General features: G+C 55.7%; 2 protein-coding genes across 2 annotated transcripts in view; both read left to right on the top strand.

Annotated features, from left to right (window-relative positions):
- LOC107107528 (zinc finger protein 316-like) overlaps positions 1-2,579 on the top strand; it is an 18,457-nt gene extending 15,878 nt beyond the window's left edge. The window contains exon 7 of the mRNA XM_015407839.1: positions 2,536-2,579. Within this exon, the coding sequence (XP_015263325.1) occupies positions 2,536-2,579 (44 nt within the window). The remainder of the gene's footprint in view (positions 1-2,535) is intronic.
- Positions 2,580-4,189: 1,610 nt separating this feature from the next.
- LOC107107534 (gastrula zinc finger protein XlCGF57.1-like) lies at positions 4,190-15,978 on the top strand. Its single transcript, XM_015407846.1, has 7 exons — positions 4,190-4,351; positions 5,585-5,726; positions 7,649-7,765; positions 9,904-10,017; positions 11,938-12,042; positions 13,173-13,283; positions 14,369-15,978. The coding sequence occupies exons 3-7, from the start codon at positions 7,663-7,665 to the stop codon at positions 15,664-15,666; spliced, it is 1,731 nt and encodes a 576-aa protein (XP_015263332.1). The 5' UTR covers positions 4,190-4,351; positions 5,585-5,726; positions 7,649-7,662; the 3' UTR covers positions 15,667-15,978.
- The last annotated feature ends 1,785 nt before the right edge of the window (positions 15,979-17,763 follow it).

Genomic DNA, 17,763 nt, shown 5'->3' on the forward strand with positions numbered 1-17,763 from the left:
GCTCGGCCCTCCCCAGGAAGGGCTGACCTTGCGGAAGGGCTCGCAGAGAGCACGGAGGCCGGAGAGCCGGCGGCGGGGAGCTTCTGAGAGTCCTTCCCAGGGAGGGAGGCACCCCCCCCGCCTCGTTGGCCTCTTCAGGTGCTCCTGCACTCGAACCCAGCTCTTCCACTGCAGCCCGACAACAAGGCACGGCTGCCCTCTGGAACCAGGGTCAGTATTCGAGGCCCAGACTGAGGATCCTGCACGGTGGCTGGGATCCCAGGTCGTTACCTGGGCTTGTCACGGCCAGAGACGAACAGAGGTGCTTTGCCCTGGTCCAGTGCTCCCTCTATGCCGTGGAGTCTCCTGAGCAGAAATCCTACTTTTGTGAGCTCCTGGCCTTCAAGTTGTGAGCGAGCCATTTGGCTGCTGCAGAAATTAGTTTGCTCCGGAGCCCTCCTTCCCGAGCTAAGACAAAAAATGTGTGAGCCGGAGGCTAAAACACTGGGAGCCAGCTCACACTCACTCAGCTTAGAGGGAACACAGGGAGGGAGGGAGGAAGGAAGGAAGGAAGGAAGGAAGGAAGGAAGGAAGGAAGGCTCCCTCTGAGCGGTGGAGTCTCGTGAGCAGAAATCCCACTTTGGGAGCTCCTGGCATTAAAGTTGTGAGCGAGCCATTTTGCTGCTGCATCAATCAGTTTGCTCTGGAGCCAAGACAAAAATGTGTGAGCTGGAGGCTAAGAAACTGTAAGCTAGCTCACACTCACTCAGCTTAGAGGGAACCCTGGCTGGGAAGGCAGAGGGTAGTGCCGGCGCTGACTGCTGGCCAGGGGAACTCAGGCCTTCCTGAGCTTGACCGGGTGGCTTTTATTGCATTCTCAGCCCATGGGACAGACAGAGTTGGAGGAGCCGCAGCAGAATGGTTGGGCATCAGCTCTGTGTGCACAAGGTCCCAAGTTCAATCCCTGGTGGTGGTGGTGGTTGTTCAGTTGCACAGTCGAGTCCGACTCTTTGCGACCCCATGGACCAGATCACGCCAGGCCCTCCTGTCTTCCATCGTGCTCCGAAGTTTGCTCAACTTCATGTTCATTGCATCTATGACACTGTCTGACCATCTCGTCCTTTACCGTCCCCTTCTTCTTCTTTGACCTTCAATCTTTCCCAGCATCGGGGCCTTCTTCTCCAGTGAGTGCTCCCTGCTCATTGGGTGGCGAAAGTATTTGAGCTTCAGTTTCATTATCTGGCCTTCCAGGGAACAGTCGGGGTGGATTTCTTTTAGGATTGACTGATTTGATCTCCTTGCAGTCCAGGGGATTCTCAAGAGTCTTCTCCAGCACCATAGTTCAAAAGAATCTATTCTTCAGCGCTCAGTCTTCCTTATGGTCCAACTCTCGCAGCCATACATGACTACTGGGAATACCATTTCTTTGACCATACGGACTTTTGTTGGCAGGGTGATGTCTCTACTTTTTATGATGCTGTCTAGGTTTGCCATCGCTTTCCTCCCAAGGAGCAGGCGTCTTTTAATTTCATGGCTGCTGTCACCGTCTGCAGTGATCCCTGGTGGCACCTGTTAAAACATGAAGCCCTCGGTGGTAGGAAAGACCTTTCTCCACCTGTGACCCTGGAGAGCCCCTGCCAGGAAGAGTAGACCGTAGGGACCTTGATGTACAGGGCTGGTTCAGTATAAGGCACCTTCACGCATATATCCACGCGACCCGTCTGTTTGAAAGGCATGCCAGCGGATGGGGTGAGCAAGTGGATGGAGGGGCCGGGGGGGGCAACGAGGAGCTGGTTTTTTCCCTTCCCCCGTAGATGAGGTGGACCTCCATGTTTCAAAGTCACATGCTTGGTGACACTTAAACTGCTCCTTGTTGGGTCTGATGAGATCCGTTTCGGGGTTTGTGAGTGTCTGGAGGCGTCATCAGTGGGGACCACACAGCTGTTTGAGAAACCCCTGGCGGTGTTATATAAGAACAGAGACGCCAATGTTGGATCAGGCCAAAGGCCCATCCAGTCCAACACTCTGTGTCACACAGTGGCCAGAAATACCAGGTGCCATCAGGAGGTCCACCAGTGGGGCCAGGACACTAGGAGCCCTCCCACTGTTGAACCCCCCCCAAAAACACCAAGAAGACAGAGCCCCTTCCCCACCCAGCATCCATTTGGACTCCTTCCTCTGTGTAGAAGTGAACAGAATATAGTGAAGCGTCCTAGCTGGGGGGGGATTCCCTTCCGAAATTAAGCCCTTCCCCTTTGATGTAACCACGGGGGTTTTATTCAACAAGCCTGTCTGGCGGTGTGTGTGGGGGGTGTAGAATGTAAAATCGGAGAAATAACGAAGGCCCGTCTTAAAAGCACAGTCGTGGCCACCAGGCCTGGCCGTTGCTGTTTCGCCTGCTGTTCTCGGTGGCTGTTCTGTGAGAGGCCTCGGCCTAGCCCAGAGCCTCGAACCAGTGTGAGGCAGTGCGGAACCGGGAGTCGTCCAGGCTCTGTCTGGAGCATGAAAGGCCCTGGTATTTCTGGGATTGCTCTGGTTTTGTCTCCTGTCTCACAGAAGACGAGGCAATTCCAACAGGGACCGGCTTGATCACCTGCTGAGAAGAAGAAGAAGAAGGAGAGATTGGATTTCTACCCCGCCCTTCACTTGGAGTCTCAGAGCGGCTGAAGAAGGCCGACCTCCTATGCTGGGCATTCAGAAAGGGACTGAGAATTAAATGGCCAGTCCAGCAGTGGCCCCGTGTCGAAGAAGAAGAAGAGATTGGATTTAAACCTGCAGTGGCCCCGTGTCGAGGAAGAAGAGATTGGATTTAACACACACACCCCGCCGCCCTTCACTACCCGAAGGTGTCTCGGAGCGGCTTACAAACTCCTTTCCTTTCCCCTCCCCACAACAGACACCCTGTGAGGTAGGCGGGGCTGAGAGAGCTCTTGACAGAAACTGCTCTTCTTCAAGAACAGCTCTTATCAGAACTACGGCTTGCCCAAGGTCATCCAGCAGCTGCGAGTGGAGGCGTGGGGGAATCAAAGCTGTTCTCCCAAATTAGAGTCCGCGCATTTAACCACGACACCGAACTGGCTCTGCGTTTGGGTGCAGCTCTGCGGTGCAGCAGCATTTGGGATACCAGCCGCAGTTCAAACTGCCCTGAACTCCTAGGAACGGGGCCAGGGCTAAGGGGTTGTGCTGCGTTATCCTTGCCCCTTTCCTGCGGAGGAAATTAGATTGGGAGAGAACAAACAGTCTAGGGTGGTTCATGGCTTAGCAGGATTTGAACCCAAGTCACCACCAGTGGCCCACACTCTCACACACACCACACAAGTTCCCCAGCAACACCCAAGCACAGCGGCAGAGACACAGAGGGGCGCACGCACCCACCCACAAAGGCACCCAATGCAAAGCTCCAGTGGAGAGACTCAGAAGGAGAGTTGGTCTGAGGTATGCATAGTACTGACCGAAGGGCAAAAGTTCCGTCAAGGGAGCTGTCCCGCGGCCGGGCCCTCCCTGGCAGAGGGGCTACGGCTCCGCCTCCTGCTTGATCGGCCGCTCCTCCTTGCCGTGGGCCGCTTGGTGTGCCACGAGCTTGTCCTTGGATCCGAAGGTGCGGCCGCACTGCGGGCAGGGGAAGGGCCTGCCTCGCTGGTGGAAGCGGCTGTGCACCACGAGGCTGGCCCTGCTGGGGAAGCTGCGGTCGCAGTCGGGGCAGGAGAAGGGGAGCTCCCCCGTGTGCAGCCGCTGGTGGATGAGGAGGTTCCCGTGGCGGCTGAAGGTCTTCCCGCAGACGGGGCAGGCGTGGCCCCTGTCCGGCGCGTGAGTCCTCTGGTGCACCTGCAGGCTTTCCCTCCAGCTGAAGCTCTCCCCGCAGGTGGGGCAGACGAAGGGCCTCTCCTCCTGGCGGGGCGGCTGGGGGGCCCCCGGCTCTGCCTCGCTGCCGAAGGCATCTCCCAGAGTAGAGTCGGCGCACTTAACTTAATTGCAAGGTCAAGTGAAGAAAGCAGCTGTAGGAAATAGATGGAAGGTGCCCCAAGCTGGACTGTGCTTCTCCGCAGCTTCAGTAAAAGTGGCCCATCAGGATCCCAAGTGTAAGGCAGGAGTCTGCCTTTCTGGCTAAATTACTCTCCTGCGTGGGCAGCTGTGATGTTCTCTCTCTCTCTCTCTCTCTGCAAAGGGGCGCGGTGCTTTTACGACTTCTTCTTTCCCCTCCTTGCAGGCCTGAAATCCCACCGTTTGGTGGTGCTCTCCTGGTCCTTGGTGAGCCCTGAGTGAGGGCCAATGTTACACGGGAGGCTGTTGCGTGCTACGTCTGCCTGGAGGGTCGGGAACTGGCACAGGGGCCGCACGGCAAGCAGCTCTTCTGCCCGACATGCTTCACCTGGTGAGTCCTCGGACGCTCACGGGTCATCTGGTGCCTTGCCCGGTGTCGCCCCAAGTAGGGGCCACACCCTCCCAGCCATGCCTGCCTTTGGATCTTCATCTCAGCAGTTCTCTGCCTGCTTTATCCGTTTATCTAAAGTGTCATACAAGTAGATCTCCAGTCAAAAAGAGAAGTCAAAATGAGGAGGAATGTTCATTGATTTTAATTGCAGTTAAAACAACTGAAAACCGTTAGGTCAAACTTAGCCTATCAAAAATTGACTGCTTTCTGCTCACAATCAGGAAATACATGAAATTTTATACCTGGAGTGACATAATCAAAAAGATAACATTCAAAGATCATAATTGGTCATGAAGGACAGTGCATCATTGGAGTAATAGTCCGCTCATGGGTCAAATATGAAGAAAGGTTTGCCTACATATCTTAAAATGTTTACGTAACCTAACCTGAATAACATTGGCCAAGGATTCTTCATACCCAAACAAAAAAGTGTTTTTTCCCTGATACGAAGATAAAATCCCTTTTGACCCAGACACTGCCATGTTTTGCCCTAAACATACTAAAAATACTCTATGAACTCTATACCTGTCTTCTATACCAAAAGAATGTAGTTTTCTTGTCTGCTAGCATCAGCTAGAAAGATACTCTAACCTACAAGGGAAAGGCCTACTATTTAATAGGCCTTCATTACATCCTAATAAAATCTTACTTATGAAAACAATCTATAAAACCAGAGAAATATGAATAATCTGAAAAGAAAAATCATTATATTCCCATGCATACTACAAAAGCAAACTTTTGCTTTTGCACAGACCTTGCACAGTTCCACGCAAGACGGAGCTCTTCCGCCCGGCCTTTGAGTAGGAGCTGCCACGACTGTTACCATCTGTCTACGACTATTACGATCTGTCCTAGCCCTTTATTACCAACTCACCGTGAGCGCTAAAATGGTGGTACTGCGTGGAGCTGTGGCCACTAAGGATACCATCCTGATGACATCATCTGTTCCCTTATTAGTTATTGTGGAGAGCACCTATGTTATATTGAATGTTTTTAAAATGCAGTTTTAATGTTTTATGTATTGGGCATTGGCCCCATCTGTATGCCGCCCTGAGCCCGTTCGCGGGGAGGGCGGGTTATAAATTTAAATAAATAATAATAAATTAATTTTTAAAAGCCATGACAAACATTAACTGGGACGAGGACTGTTCCTTTCCCCCCCCCTCCCTGCAGCATGGTCGGTGCCTGTCCACCTGACCCCAGAAGTGCCACTGGGAGTGGATCAGGGCGCGAGGTGCCACTGGGAAAGAGCGTTCCAGGAGATGCAGGGGAAATGTTCGGGACGCGGGACATGAAGCGGCAACACATGTCACAGGTGAGTGGCGAGGAGGACTGTGGCTCACCTGCTTTGGAAGTTGAAGGTTCCAGGTTTGCTCCTTAGCATCTCCAGGTAGGGTAGTCTGAAAGACTCCCTGTGAGGAGGAGGTGTTGCCAGAAAACAGCCACATGATAACGAGACGTCTCTTTGCTTGAGTGGAAGCCACACACAAACCACCCTGGTAGGGAGTGGGGGGTGAATGCCGCTTCTGCCACTCACCGCCGCCTCTCAGGGCCCCGGATCCTGACCATATGCCCCTCCTCACTCAGCACCCTCTCCCTGCATGGGGCGGGAGGCTGCCTTGCTTGCCAAATAGGGATGCCCAGTCTGTGACCACTTCATATTTTCGGTTTCATTTCCTAAAAAACAGAATTAATCACAACCAACATGACTTGTCTTAAAAATGCATCACAAAAAGGAATATAGAAGAAGAAAAAGAGATTGGATTTCTACCCCACCCTTCACTTGGAGTCTCAGAGCGGCTTACAAACTCCTTTCCCTTCCCCTCCCCACAACAGACACTCTGTGAGGTGGGTGGGGCTGAGAGAGCTCTTGACAGAAACTGCTCTTTTTCAAGAACAGCTCTTGTCAGAACTACGGCTTGCCCAAGGTCATCCAGCAGCTGCAAGTGGAGGAGAAGTGGGGAATCAAACCCGGTTCTCCCAGATTAGAGTCCGCACACTTAACCACTACACCAAACTGGAAAGTATAAACAAATGTATAAAAGTATAAACCTTGACACAGAGAGTACTCCATCATTCTGTGTTATACCTCTGAGGATGCCAGTCACAACTGCTGGCAAAACGTCAGGTCCTACAATGCCAAGACCACGGCCATACAGCCCAGGAACTCTACAGCAACTAATGAACTCCGGCTGTGAAAGCCTTCGACAACATATAAACAAATGGTCCATTTGTTCAGTGATCTGATCTGATTCAGGAGTTCAGAAAAAACTTTCTTCCTTTTCAAAACCTCCCCCCCGCCACTTCATCAGGATGAGTAACTTCCCTCCGGTGACTGATGTCCCTGCTGCTAAAGGCTTCTGGAGCCAGTTTGGTGTAGTGGTTCAGTGCGCGGACTCTAATCTGGGAGAACCAGGTTTGATTCCCCCACTGGATGACCTTGGGCAAGCCGTAGTTCTGATAAGAGCTGTTCTTGAAAAAGAGCAATTTCTGTCAAGAGCTCTCTCAGCCCCGCCTACCTCCCAGGGTGTCTGTTGTGGGGAGGGGGAGGGAAAGGAGTTTGTAAGCTGCTCTGAGACTCCAAGTGAAGGGCAGGGTATAAATCCAATCTCCTCCTCCTCTTCTTCCTCTTCTTCTTCTGCCTCCTCCTCCTCCTTCCCGAAGGTCTCCACATAGACAGTTGGGATGTCTCGGTGCTGTGGTTTCGCTCCACTGCTTACAAGGCTGTGTGGCTCCCATGGAGACCCCACGTGGCAGGCTACCCATCTCCCCTGCTCCCACCTGATCATGTGGCTGGGCGTTCCCCTGTCCTCCAACTTAATCAAAATGCTCTCAGGAGGACGCCCCAGTCACAGAACTATGTTCTGGCTTTGTTTCTTCGTTCCCCTCTCCCGTTCCCCTCTCCCGCAGTGGTTCAGGGATGCGCAGGCTCCCCGTCCCCCTCCCCCACCCAGGTGAGGCTTCCTGCGTCCACCCCCCTATAGAGACGAGGGGAAGCAAAGCAAGGGAAGAGCGCCGGCGGGTGTGGGAATGTGGCTGTCCGGATGGCCGCCTGGTTCCCGGGGATGCGCTCCCCGAATTCCGGGGCTGAGCTGCTGACTGGCACCAAGTCTGTGTTGGACCGGTGGGCTCCATTCTGGTGTTGTGGGCCCCGAGGGGAGGTCCAGAGCCGGGCCGCTGGGGTTGCAGAGCCGCAGGTGAGGGGGTCTCTCATTCGATGCGTTCTTCCCTGGACAGGGGGTGCCGCTGACATGAAGCCCCAGGGGCCGGTCAGAGAGGAGGGTGCGGAAGGGCCCCGTGGCCAGGACTCTCCGGAGGAGATGGAGGACAGGACTCCCGACGCCTCCCGCCCAGGTGGGTGGTGGGCTCCCTGCAGAGGGGTGGGTCGCCGGAGAGCCACTGCTTTGGGGTCATCCTGGGATCTGGGGGCTCCGGTGAGATGGGCTGGAAGCAGAGGGTCATGTGACGGACGCTGGGGGGGGGAGGGGGGTTGGTCTGTCTTCCAAGTGAACGGAGTGATGTTAACCCAGTCCTGATCAGTGTTCCCTCTAAGCAGGGTTCGTGTGAGCCAGCTCACAGTTTCTTAGCCTCTGGCTCACTCATTTTTGTCTTCGCTCAGGAAGGGATGGCTCCGGAGCCAACTGATTGATGCAGCAGCCCAGTCGCCCACTCACAACTTTAAGGCCAGCAGCCCACAAAGGAGAACTTTGGCTCACAAGACTCCACAGCTCAGAGGGAGCCTTGCTCCTGATCAGTGTTCCCTCTAAGCAGGGTTCGTGTGAGCCAGCTCACAGTTTCTTAGCCTCCGGCTCACACAGTTTTGTCTCAGCTCAGGAAGGAGGGCTCCAGACTAGCAAGCTGAGTGATGCAGCAGCCAAATTAACAGCTTTAATGCCAGGAGTTCACAAAGGAGAATTTTGGCTCACAAGACTCCACAGCTCAGAGGGAGCCTTGCCTGGGCCACACATCGGCCCCACCAGAGGTGGGAAGGGAAGCAGCCGGAAAGGATCCGAGGGCACGGATTCTCTCATCCCCTCTCTGCCGTGCCCCTGGTGCCCGGTGCTCCGAGGAAGAGAGTGTTGACTCTGGGAGCTTCACGCCCGGAAGGCCTTGTCCTCAGGCTCCAGGGAGCTGCTGGACTCGAACCTAGATGGTTGGCTGTGGGTCTCAGTGAAGGGGGGAGGGCCAGTCGAGAGAGGCCTTGCCCTCCCCGTTCCCCAGAATGCAGTGCAGCTCCCCTTCTCTGGGTGGGGCCCCTGTCTGCCGTGGGCTGGAAGGGAAGGGGGACGCCTCTTCTTTCTCCAGGGGAAAGAACGGCACCGTCTTCCTTCCCAGCTGGCTGACTGGCAGTGTCGCGGGGGGTGGGGGGTGGAGGCGGTGGTCTCATTTTTGCCCCACCCTGCAACTCTCTTCACAATGTACAGGGTGTGAGCAAAGGGGGGGGGGTGGCTGAGCCACTTCCTTGTCCAGGGGGAGCCTTCGGCACAGTGGCAGGTCAGCCCCCAGCCCCGCCCCACCCTCCGCAGGGGATGCCCTGGCAGTCAGGCAGTGCCACAGTCTCCCTGTTCTGCTAGTCCTATGTGCAAAATGAAATCCTCCCCGCCCGGCAAAAACCGCACAGCCTTTTCCCTTGAGCTGCCGGGGGGGGGTCCTTGCAGGTGAAGGCGCTTTGTTGCCCCCTGTGGACGCTCTCGCTCAGCGGCGGAGGGATGGGTATGCGCAGTGTGCTTCCGCTGCTCCCTCACATGCCGTGGGCATGCTGGGGCGGCGCTTTCAAATGCAGCAGCGCATGGCCTCTCTGCTGTAGAGGGGGGGCTGAGCTAGCGGCCAGACTGGCACACAAGGCCCTAGTGAATGCCCCGTTCAGCTGGGGTTTTCATCCCACAGTCTGAGGGTGTGAGTGACCAATGCTCCCTCTAAGCTGTGGAGTCTTGTGAGCAAAAATTCTCACACCAGTTTGGTGTCGTGGTTAAGTGCGCGGGCTCTAATCTGGGAGAACTGGGTTTGATTCCCCACTCCTCCATTTGCACCTGGCTGGGTGACCTTGGGCAAGCCGTAGTTCTGATAAGAGCTGTTCTTGAAAAATGAGCAGGTTCTGTCAGAGCTCTCTCAGCCCCACCTACCTCCGAGGGTGTCTGTTGCAGGGAGGGGAAGGGAAAAGAGTTCATAAGCCACTCTGGGACTCCCTTGGGTAGTGAAGGGTGGTGTATAAATCCAATCTCCTCTTCTTCTCTTCTACTTTGTGAGCTGCTGGCACTAAAGTTGTGAGTGAGCGATTTGGCTGCTGCATAAATTAGCTTGCTCTGGAGCCGTCCTTCCTGAGCCGAGACAAAAATGTGTGAGCCGGAGGCTAAAGAACTCTGACCTAGCTCACACTGACTCAGCTGAGAGGGAACCCTGGATGTGACGTGGCTGGGGCCAGGAAACGTGTGGCGGGTGAACGGTGCCTGACGGATCCTGCCGCTTGTCACTTCCTCCTCCTTGCCCCACAGGCTGGGCCGCCCTAGAGGTTGCCGTGAAGGCGGAGCCAGAGGAAGAAGTGTCCATTGGGCGCCCACGGGGCCCGGCGGAGCTGGAGGGGGAGACCCTGCTTCACCCCGTGACTGGTGAGCTGCGCTTGTGCCTCACGTGGACTTGCCTGGCACACCGAGGCAGAGTGCCCGGGGGGGGGGCTCCAGGGAGGACGCTGGGCTGTGTACCTGGGAGAGGCTCTCTGCACCCTTCCTTCGTGGCCAGGATCGGTGCCCATTCGGGCTCAGCGGCAGCGAGGGCCGCAGGGTGGTAGTCGAATGTCACTTAGGGGTGAGGAGAAGGAGGGCGGCCCCTTCCGTCAGGACCGCTTTGGCCCTTCCCGGGGTGGGGAGCTATGGGGGGCCTGGTGTCCGCTGCCGAGAGCAGCCTAGCTCATTCCTGGGGGGTGGGGGTCAGAGTGCGCCAGGCCCCAAATGCACCCACCCACCGCCACCTTTCAGGCAGGTCACTGTCTGCCACACCCTGCCTTTGGCCGCCTTTCTTTGCATTTATTTATTAATCGTCCATATATAGACAAGGGACTAACAATGTTCGTAGGGGATAGGGAAGACAACATATATTCACTTTAATTGCACGCGCCGTCACTGCCCGGTGTAGACGTCTTCTGGCTGGCTCCGTCATTTTCCCACACGGCTGCTTGTTGGCCAGGCCTCAGGACCTGTATATCAATCGCCACACTGCCACCGCCTGGCCGGAACATCCATTGCAGGCGTTCTTTTGTAGCCGAGAAGCTGTTTCACCTTTTCTGAACCTCGACCAGGACGTCCGACCATCAGCTAACACCCTCCCACAAGGGAGATTGGCGTGCCCACGCTCTCTAAGGAGTGGTTCCCATTTTATCTACTCGCTGAAGCTTTCGAATCGCCGGGTGGACGATGAGCTGGGGACAACAGGCTGGCTGCTCACACCAGCGCGGGGCTCGAACTAACACAGTTCAGATGTTAAGACAGTGGGATATACCCACTGTGCCACCGCTCCCACATGGTTCCCTCAGCTTGTGGCGGGGCTGGGCGGGGCCTGCCTGTCCTCACCAGAGCATCGCTTGTGAACCGACACTTTCAGGTTTACCTCAGGAAGCAAGTGTCCTGTCCCTGTAGCCTGTGGAGAAGGCCAGAAATCGGCTGGGTGTGTGTGTGTGAGCCTTACTCTCCAGCAGCACTCCTTGCCTCCCCCCCCATGTTACTACCTCTGCGGCCCCCTCCCTGATACTTCCCGTTGCCCGTGTGTTATCGTCCCCCCCCCCTTTAATCCAAAATGGGAGGCTGCACAGTCAGTCTCAGGAGAGGAAACAGAGTTTGCAGGGGGGAGTTAGTCAGGATGGTGTGAATGTCAAAAACCGAGAGAGAAAAAGGGGGGGGGAGCTCAACCCAAAATGTAGCTGTGATCTAAGAGGGTCAAGCTAACAAATAAATTGTTGTAAAAATACAAATATTTATTGTGGTGTACACATAAATAAAACATACATAAGGTTAAAAGAAATAGTCCAAATATCTGACTCTTAGAGCTTATAACATTCGGAGCTGCTAGTTATACATGTCCAATTGATGGGTAAAACTTTTGACCAATAGACCATACGCGTTTCGGCCCCTTTGGGCCTTCCTCAGTGGTCAATATTCCTATTGTACAATAACACACATCCAGAACTGAATGTATAATGGTAATGAATATCCAGTATCAACTTGACTACTAACTTTGATGGACGTGACACACATCCTTACACTTTGGATATTCGTTACCAGAATAATTCGGAGAATTTGTGCAGTTACTATCCATGGCCCATTATACAAACTTTTAGCAACTGTAAAGCGTTTGAGAAAAGCAACACCTGGCTCTATAGAAGGTGACGCATAGCTATTTTAATGCATAAGGAATGTGTTGTCGACTAGACCACTGCAGATCGTGCAAATTGTCTGTTGCTGTAAGGAGGCCCCAAGATGTCGTTTTTGCTTTTGTCTACTGGGTCACGTTAATACTTCTGCTGTGTTCTGTTTCAGACATCAAGAAGGAGGTGACGATCAAGACTGAGCCGGAGGATGATTCGTACGAGGAACGTCCCTGGGGTGGCAGCGAGGGCGAATCCAGCGATGACGCTGATGCCTGTGAGTCAGCCCCCTCCCCCCCCGCCCACTCTCTGCAAGGGGGCCTTCAGGATGCCCACTCAGGGGGCACGCGGCAACTGTGGTGGTGAGCCTCTGCCGGCACACCTCTTGCGCTTCCAGAGAGCGTTGGAGCTTTGCCCACGGCCTTTGGGGCTCAGTGTCAGACATCACAAACGGGCTGAGTTGTGGGGGTGTCTGGAGAGGGAGCCTCCGACGCAGCCCCCTCCGCACCCTCCCCCGGTCCATTCTGGTTACTTCCTCCGGCATCCTGACCTCCCACCCAGCCACACAGACGTGAGGGGGGTGCCGGGGGAGGCCACGTGGGCTAGCCCCCCGGATCGTGACCCCCAAGATGACCATGAGCATGGGCAGGCGACCCATCAGCCCTGAGCTGCAGGGCTACGGTTCAAGGGGGAGCTGTGGTCACCCCACCCTCAGTCACCAGCAGCATCTGTCCAGGCCAGAGTCGGGCCGGCCTTTAGTGGGGCGTCTGGGCTTGGTGCAGCTTCCCCACATGCAGGGCTTTTTTGGTAGAAAAAGCCCAGCAGGAACTCATTAGCATAATAGGCCACACCCAACAGCACAAACTCATTAGCATAGTAGGCCACACTGCTGGGAGTGCAGCTCATTAACCTATTAGGGCACACCCCATATTAGGGCACTCCATTTAACCCCCCCCCCCAAGTTTCTCCGCAAAAGCGGCGCGGCTCACGAGAAAAGGGGGGGAAATGTCTGCCCGCTTCCCCTTCCCCTCCCCAGCCAACCCGCTGCGGCGAGCTGGCTGGAGAAGCGAAGGGAAGGGCAGGAAGGCAGACATGCCTGGGTTCCCTACCTGATTTTCTCTAAGTGCCCCGCGGCCACAGGACACTTAGAGAAGATCGGGCAGGGAACCCAGACATGTTTAGGATGCCTTTCTTTCCCTTCCCCGTCTGGGAGGTTGTGGCTGTAGGTGTGGCCAACTTGGAAGCCAGCCGGAACGCCGTTCTGGTGCGTTTCTGCCCCAAAATAGCCCTGCCCACATGGCTCTTCTTGAGCTAGTGAAGCAGCAGGGGTCCATCTGAGCCTCCCCCCCCGCAACCTTGGACTGCTCCACTGACTGCCTCTGACAATTTGCTCCCCTGTTCGTGCAGCGGACATCAGGCCTGACGTGATTGTGAAGATGGAGCCGGAAGAGGAGGAGGAGGAGGAAGGCCTTGGGTGCCGCTCTGGCCAGACAGGATCTCCCGGCATCCTTCTGGAGGGTGAGCTCTCTTCCTGGCATAGCTGAGTACTGAGTTCAGGGTTGCTGTAGAGGAAAAGCAGAAGCATCCAGGAGGAAAAGTGCGTGGGAGGGAGGGAGCTGGGGTCTCTTGACCGCCTCCGGAAGGGGCTTCCCTGAAAGGTTTTCTGAGTAGCCCGAGCGTCCTTCCTTCGGCAGCAGGAAGTGCCTCGTTGGCTGGGGAAGGCTAAGAAGGCCTCCGGCTGGGCCAAGGAGGGCTCAGGAGATGAGCCAGTGTTTGTTTCTCCCCAGTTTGGTGGAGTGGTTAAGTGCGCGGACTCTAATCTGGGAGGACCAGGTTTGATTCCCCACTCCTCCTCCACATGCAGCTGCTGGATGACCTTGGGCAAGCCATAGTCCTGTCAGAGGCCAGTTATCTCAAGGCCAGTTCTGTCAGAGCTCTCTCAGCCCCACCGACCACACAGGGGGTGTCTGTTGTGGGGAGAGGAAGGGAAGGAGATTGTAAGCCACTCTGAGACACCTTTGCGTAGTGAAGGGCGGGGGGTATAAATCCAATCTCTTCTTCTTCTTCTTCTTCTTCCTCCTCCTCCGAGGATTTTGGGATTGGTTTTCCCACAGTTCTCTGAGGCCACAGATCCACTTGGGTGGCTGCTGGGGAACGGTGGCAGAAGCCGTGGTCTGTTTGAGCACGGCCACTTTCTGTTCCGTGGCTCTCTGGCCAAGATCTGTCACGGGTATCCGATGGCTGGAATCAGAGGGAAGGGTCAGTAATAATGTGTCTGTTTTTCTGCTTTGGGTTTCCTTCCAAGAAAGACTTTGAATGTAGGCCTGTAGAAATAATTGAGATTTGACTTGCTTACCCAGTTGTAAAGGTGTCGTTGGCACACAGCGTTTCCCCTCTCCTGGGGGCGGGCTCTGGTATTTTGTAAATGATTTGAAAAAGAGGTCGTTCTGAACCCAGGCCCACAGAGGAGGTGGGGCCATGTGCGCTAGCCAGGAGGGTGTTTCACGGGCTGCTGGAGCAAGCCTTTGGGCTCCGGCTGCCTCCCCTGTCTGGCCCGGGGTCACCATGGCCCTCCTGCCGTGTCTCCTCTTTTCCTCCCGCAGACGGCCACGTGGAGCCGAGTCGGCGCTCACCAGAAGCTGCAGATAAGCAAACGGAGGACGGGAAGAGGGCGGCAGCGTCCTCCTTCCGGGGCTCCAGTGGGCCGACTGTTCCCGGAGGGTCCCCCACTCCCAGGGGGAAGCTGTGCCCACCAACCCGGATTGCCCCGGAGCCAGCCAGGCGGCCCAAGAGCCACGCGGCGGAGAGGCCCTTTGCCTGCAGTGTCTGCGCCAAGCGGTTCCAGCACCGGGGGAACCTGATCACCCACCTGCGGGTGCACACGGGGGAGAAGCCATTCCCCTGCACCGAGTGCGGGAAGAGCTTCAGCCAGAAGGGGGACCTGATGCGCCACCTGCGCATCCACACGGGGGAGAAGCCCTTCGAGTGCAACGTCTGCGGCAAGAGCTTCTGCTCCAAGCAGACCTTCATCCTCCACCAGCGCATCCACACGGGGGAGAAGCCCTTCGCCTGCCCGGAGTGCGGCAAGGCCTTCAACCGCAAGGCCAACTTCATCACCCACCAGAAGATCCACCGGGGGGAGCGGCCCTTCGTCTGCGGGGAGTGCGGCAAGGGCTTCTGCGCCAAGAAGACCTTCATCCTGCACCAGAAGATCCACGTGGGCGACCGGCCCTTCGGCTGCTCCGAGTGCGGCAAGAGCTTCAGCCGCAACGGGGACCTCACGCGGCACCAGCGCATCCACACCGGGGAGCGGCCCTTCGCCTGCGCCGACTGCGGGAAGTGCTTCAGCCACAACGGGGAGCTGATCAAGCACCAGCGCATCCACACGGGGGAGAAGCCCTTCGCCTGCCTGGAGTGCGGCAAGGCCTTCAACCGGAAGGGCACCCTCATCACCCACCAGCGCATCCACACCGGCGAGCGGCCCTTCGTCTGCGGGGAGTGCGGCAAGACCTTCAACCTGAAGACCACCCTGATGAAGCACCGGCGCATCCACACCGGCGAGCGCCCCTTCGCCTGCCTGGAGTGCGGCAAGAGCTTCAAGTACAAGGGCAACCTCCGGACGCACCACCTCACCCACACGGTGGAGAGGGTGTACCCTTGCACCGAGTGCGGCCTCATCTTCGGCCAGAGGAAAGAGCTGAAGGCCCACCAGGCGGTGCATGCCGGGAGCCCCCGGCTGCCCTGCTACGGGGACGAGGGGGAGAACATGAATTCCTTCCTCCAGATGCACCCCCTGCTTCTCTCCTGCGCCCCCCTCCCGCTGCCCCTGGAAAGCCTCTCCAAACTCAAGCAGGAGGCCAGCTACAAGGAGATGGAGCTGGGGGCCCCCGATCCCTCCTGAGACTTGCAAGACTGGGGGGCGGGGGGGCTTTTTTATTCGCCCCGGCCAGGCCAGGCCGCTCAAGGGAACCTTCTGAGGCCGGGGAGCTCACTGCCTGGTGTGCTTCACACACAGCTGAAACCGAAGGGAGGGCTCTCCTGGGGGAGGGTGCCGGAGCTGTGTCTGTGCCACAGGCTGGCCTTGCGAGCCGAAACCCCATATGTGGTCCCTCCTGGCAGACTGGTGGACTGCGGCCCCGTCTTTCGGAGGAGGCCGTTGGTGGTCTGGCCAAGAGGGACGGCCGCTCTCCGCTTTAGCCTGACTGCTGCCAGGAGCGGGAGTTTGACCGCAGTCACCTTGGGGGCACATTTCCAGGCGTGGGGACAGTTTAGCACTTTGGCCAGGGAGGAGAATGTGCGGGGGAAAAAAAAGGGGCCGGGTTTCACGGGGGAGGGGAGGGTGGGGGGTGTTGATGCTTGGGGTGGTACAGTTGAGATCCTGGGATGAGGAAAAGATGGGCTTTTAATAAATTGAAGAGACCGGAGAAAAGGTCAGCGGTTAAACTTGGCAAGGCGTTTTTAAAATGTAAAATGGAACCGTCTGCTCAGAGGACTCCAAAGAAGAACAAGAAGGTCGGTGAAATGCAGGAAGCCGTAGCCTGGGGGGGGGCAGCCCAGGGCTTGGGGGGGGAACGCTGCTCTCCAATTAACAATATTGCAGGCTAGGGAGCATTCTCCCCTCCCCAAGATAACGATGAACCCAACAAGGTACAGCTGGAGGATACCTAATGGATGCCTGCTGTCTGGCGCCCCCCTTCAAGGGGGGGGGGGGGCTGCTGGGCAGGGGGGATGGGGGACACTGTCCATCCTAGTCAGGACTGAGCCCAGCCTGCAGTAGGGCAAATCAGGCCCCTGGGATCAGCACTGGCACCGGTCCGTTTGCAGCACTCAAAACATCCAGTGACCAAAGCGGAGCTGTTTTGGTCAACATCTTTATAAATGATTTGGATGAAGGGATAGAGGGAATGCTTCTTATATTTGCAGATGAGACTAAATTGGGAGGGGTAGCAAATACGGTAGAAGACAGAATCAGGATACGGGAAGATCTTGACAGGCTGTAAAACTGGGCTAAAACAAATAAAATGAATTTCAACAGGGATAAATGTAAAGTTCTGAATTTAGGTAGGAAAAATCAAATACATCATTATAGGATGTATTGGCAGAAGTATGTGCAAAAAGGATCCAGGGGTCTTAGTAGTCCATATACTGAACATGAGTCAGCAGTGTCATGCGGTAGCTAAAAAGGCAAATGCGATTTGGGACTGTATCAAAAGAAGTATAGTGTCCAGATCACGCAAAGTGATGGCGTTACTTTACTCTGCTCTGGTTAGACCTCACCTAGAGTATCATGTTCAGTTTTGGGCACCACAGTCTAAGAAGGATATTGACAATCTGGAACATGTCCAGAGGAGGGCTACGAAGATGGTGAGGGGTCTGGAGACCAAGTCCTTAGAGGAAAGGTTGAAGGAGGTGGGTATGTTTAGCCTGGAGAGGAGACAACTGAAAGGTGATAGGATAACCATCTTCAAGTACTTGAAGGGCTGTCCTATAGAGGGTGGTGTGGAGTTGTTTTCTGTTGCCCTAGAAGGTCAGATCAGAACCAACGGATTGAAATTAAATCAGAAGAGTTTCCGGCTAAACATTAGGAAGAACTTCCTGACAGAGCAGTTCCTCATTGGAACAGGCTTCTTCGGGAGGTTGTGGGCTCTCCTCCTTTGGAGGTTTTCAAGCAGAGGCTAGATGGCCATCGCACAGCAATGCAGGCAGGAAGGGTTGCCTCAGTGCTTAGTTCTTGTGGCCCTTTCTTACATGCTCAGGGTTAATGCTGATCACCACGTTGGGGTCAGGAAGCAATCGTTCTTCAGGCCAATTTGGCCAAGGATCCTGGAGGGGTTTTTTTTTTCCTGCCCTCTTCTGGGCATGGAACAGCGGTCACTGGGGTGTGTGGGGGGGGGAAGTATTTGTGGATTTCCTGCCTTGTACAGGGGGTTGGACTAGATGACCCTGGAGGTCTCTTCAAACTCTACGATTGTATGAGGGAATTCTGGGGAGGGGAAAA

Source organism: Gekko japonicus, unplaced genomic scaffold, assembly GCF_001447785.1.
Source record: "Gekko japonicus isolate JY-2015 unplaced genomic scaffold, Gekko_japonicus_V1.1 scaffold3446, whole genome shotgun sequence".
NCBI classification, from domain to species: domain Eukaryota; kingdom Metazoa; phylum Chordata; class Lepidosauria; order Squamata; family Gekkonidae; genus Gekko; species Gekko japonicus.

Excerpts from the sequence above, each read along its gene's own strand:
- LOC107107534 (XM_015407846.1), top strand. The coding sequence starts at position 7,663 with ATGAAGCCCCAGGGGCCGGTCAGAGAGGAGGGTGCGGAAGGGCCCCGT. Across the intron at positions 7,766-9,903 it reads TCCCGACGCCTCCCGCCCAG|GCTGGGCCGCCCTAGAGGTT; the intron begins GTGGGTGGTGGG and ends CTTGCCCCACAG. Across the intron at positions 12,043-13,172 it reads CAGCGATGACGCTGATGCCT|CGGACATCAGGCCTGACGTG; the intron begins GTGAGTCAGCCC and ends CTGTTCGTGCAG.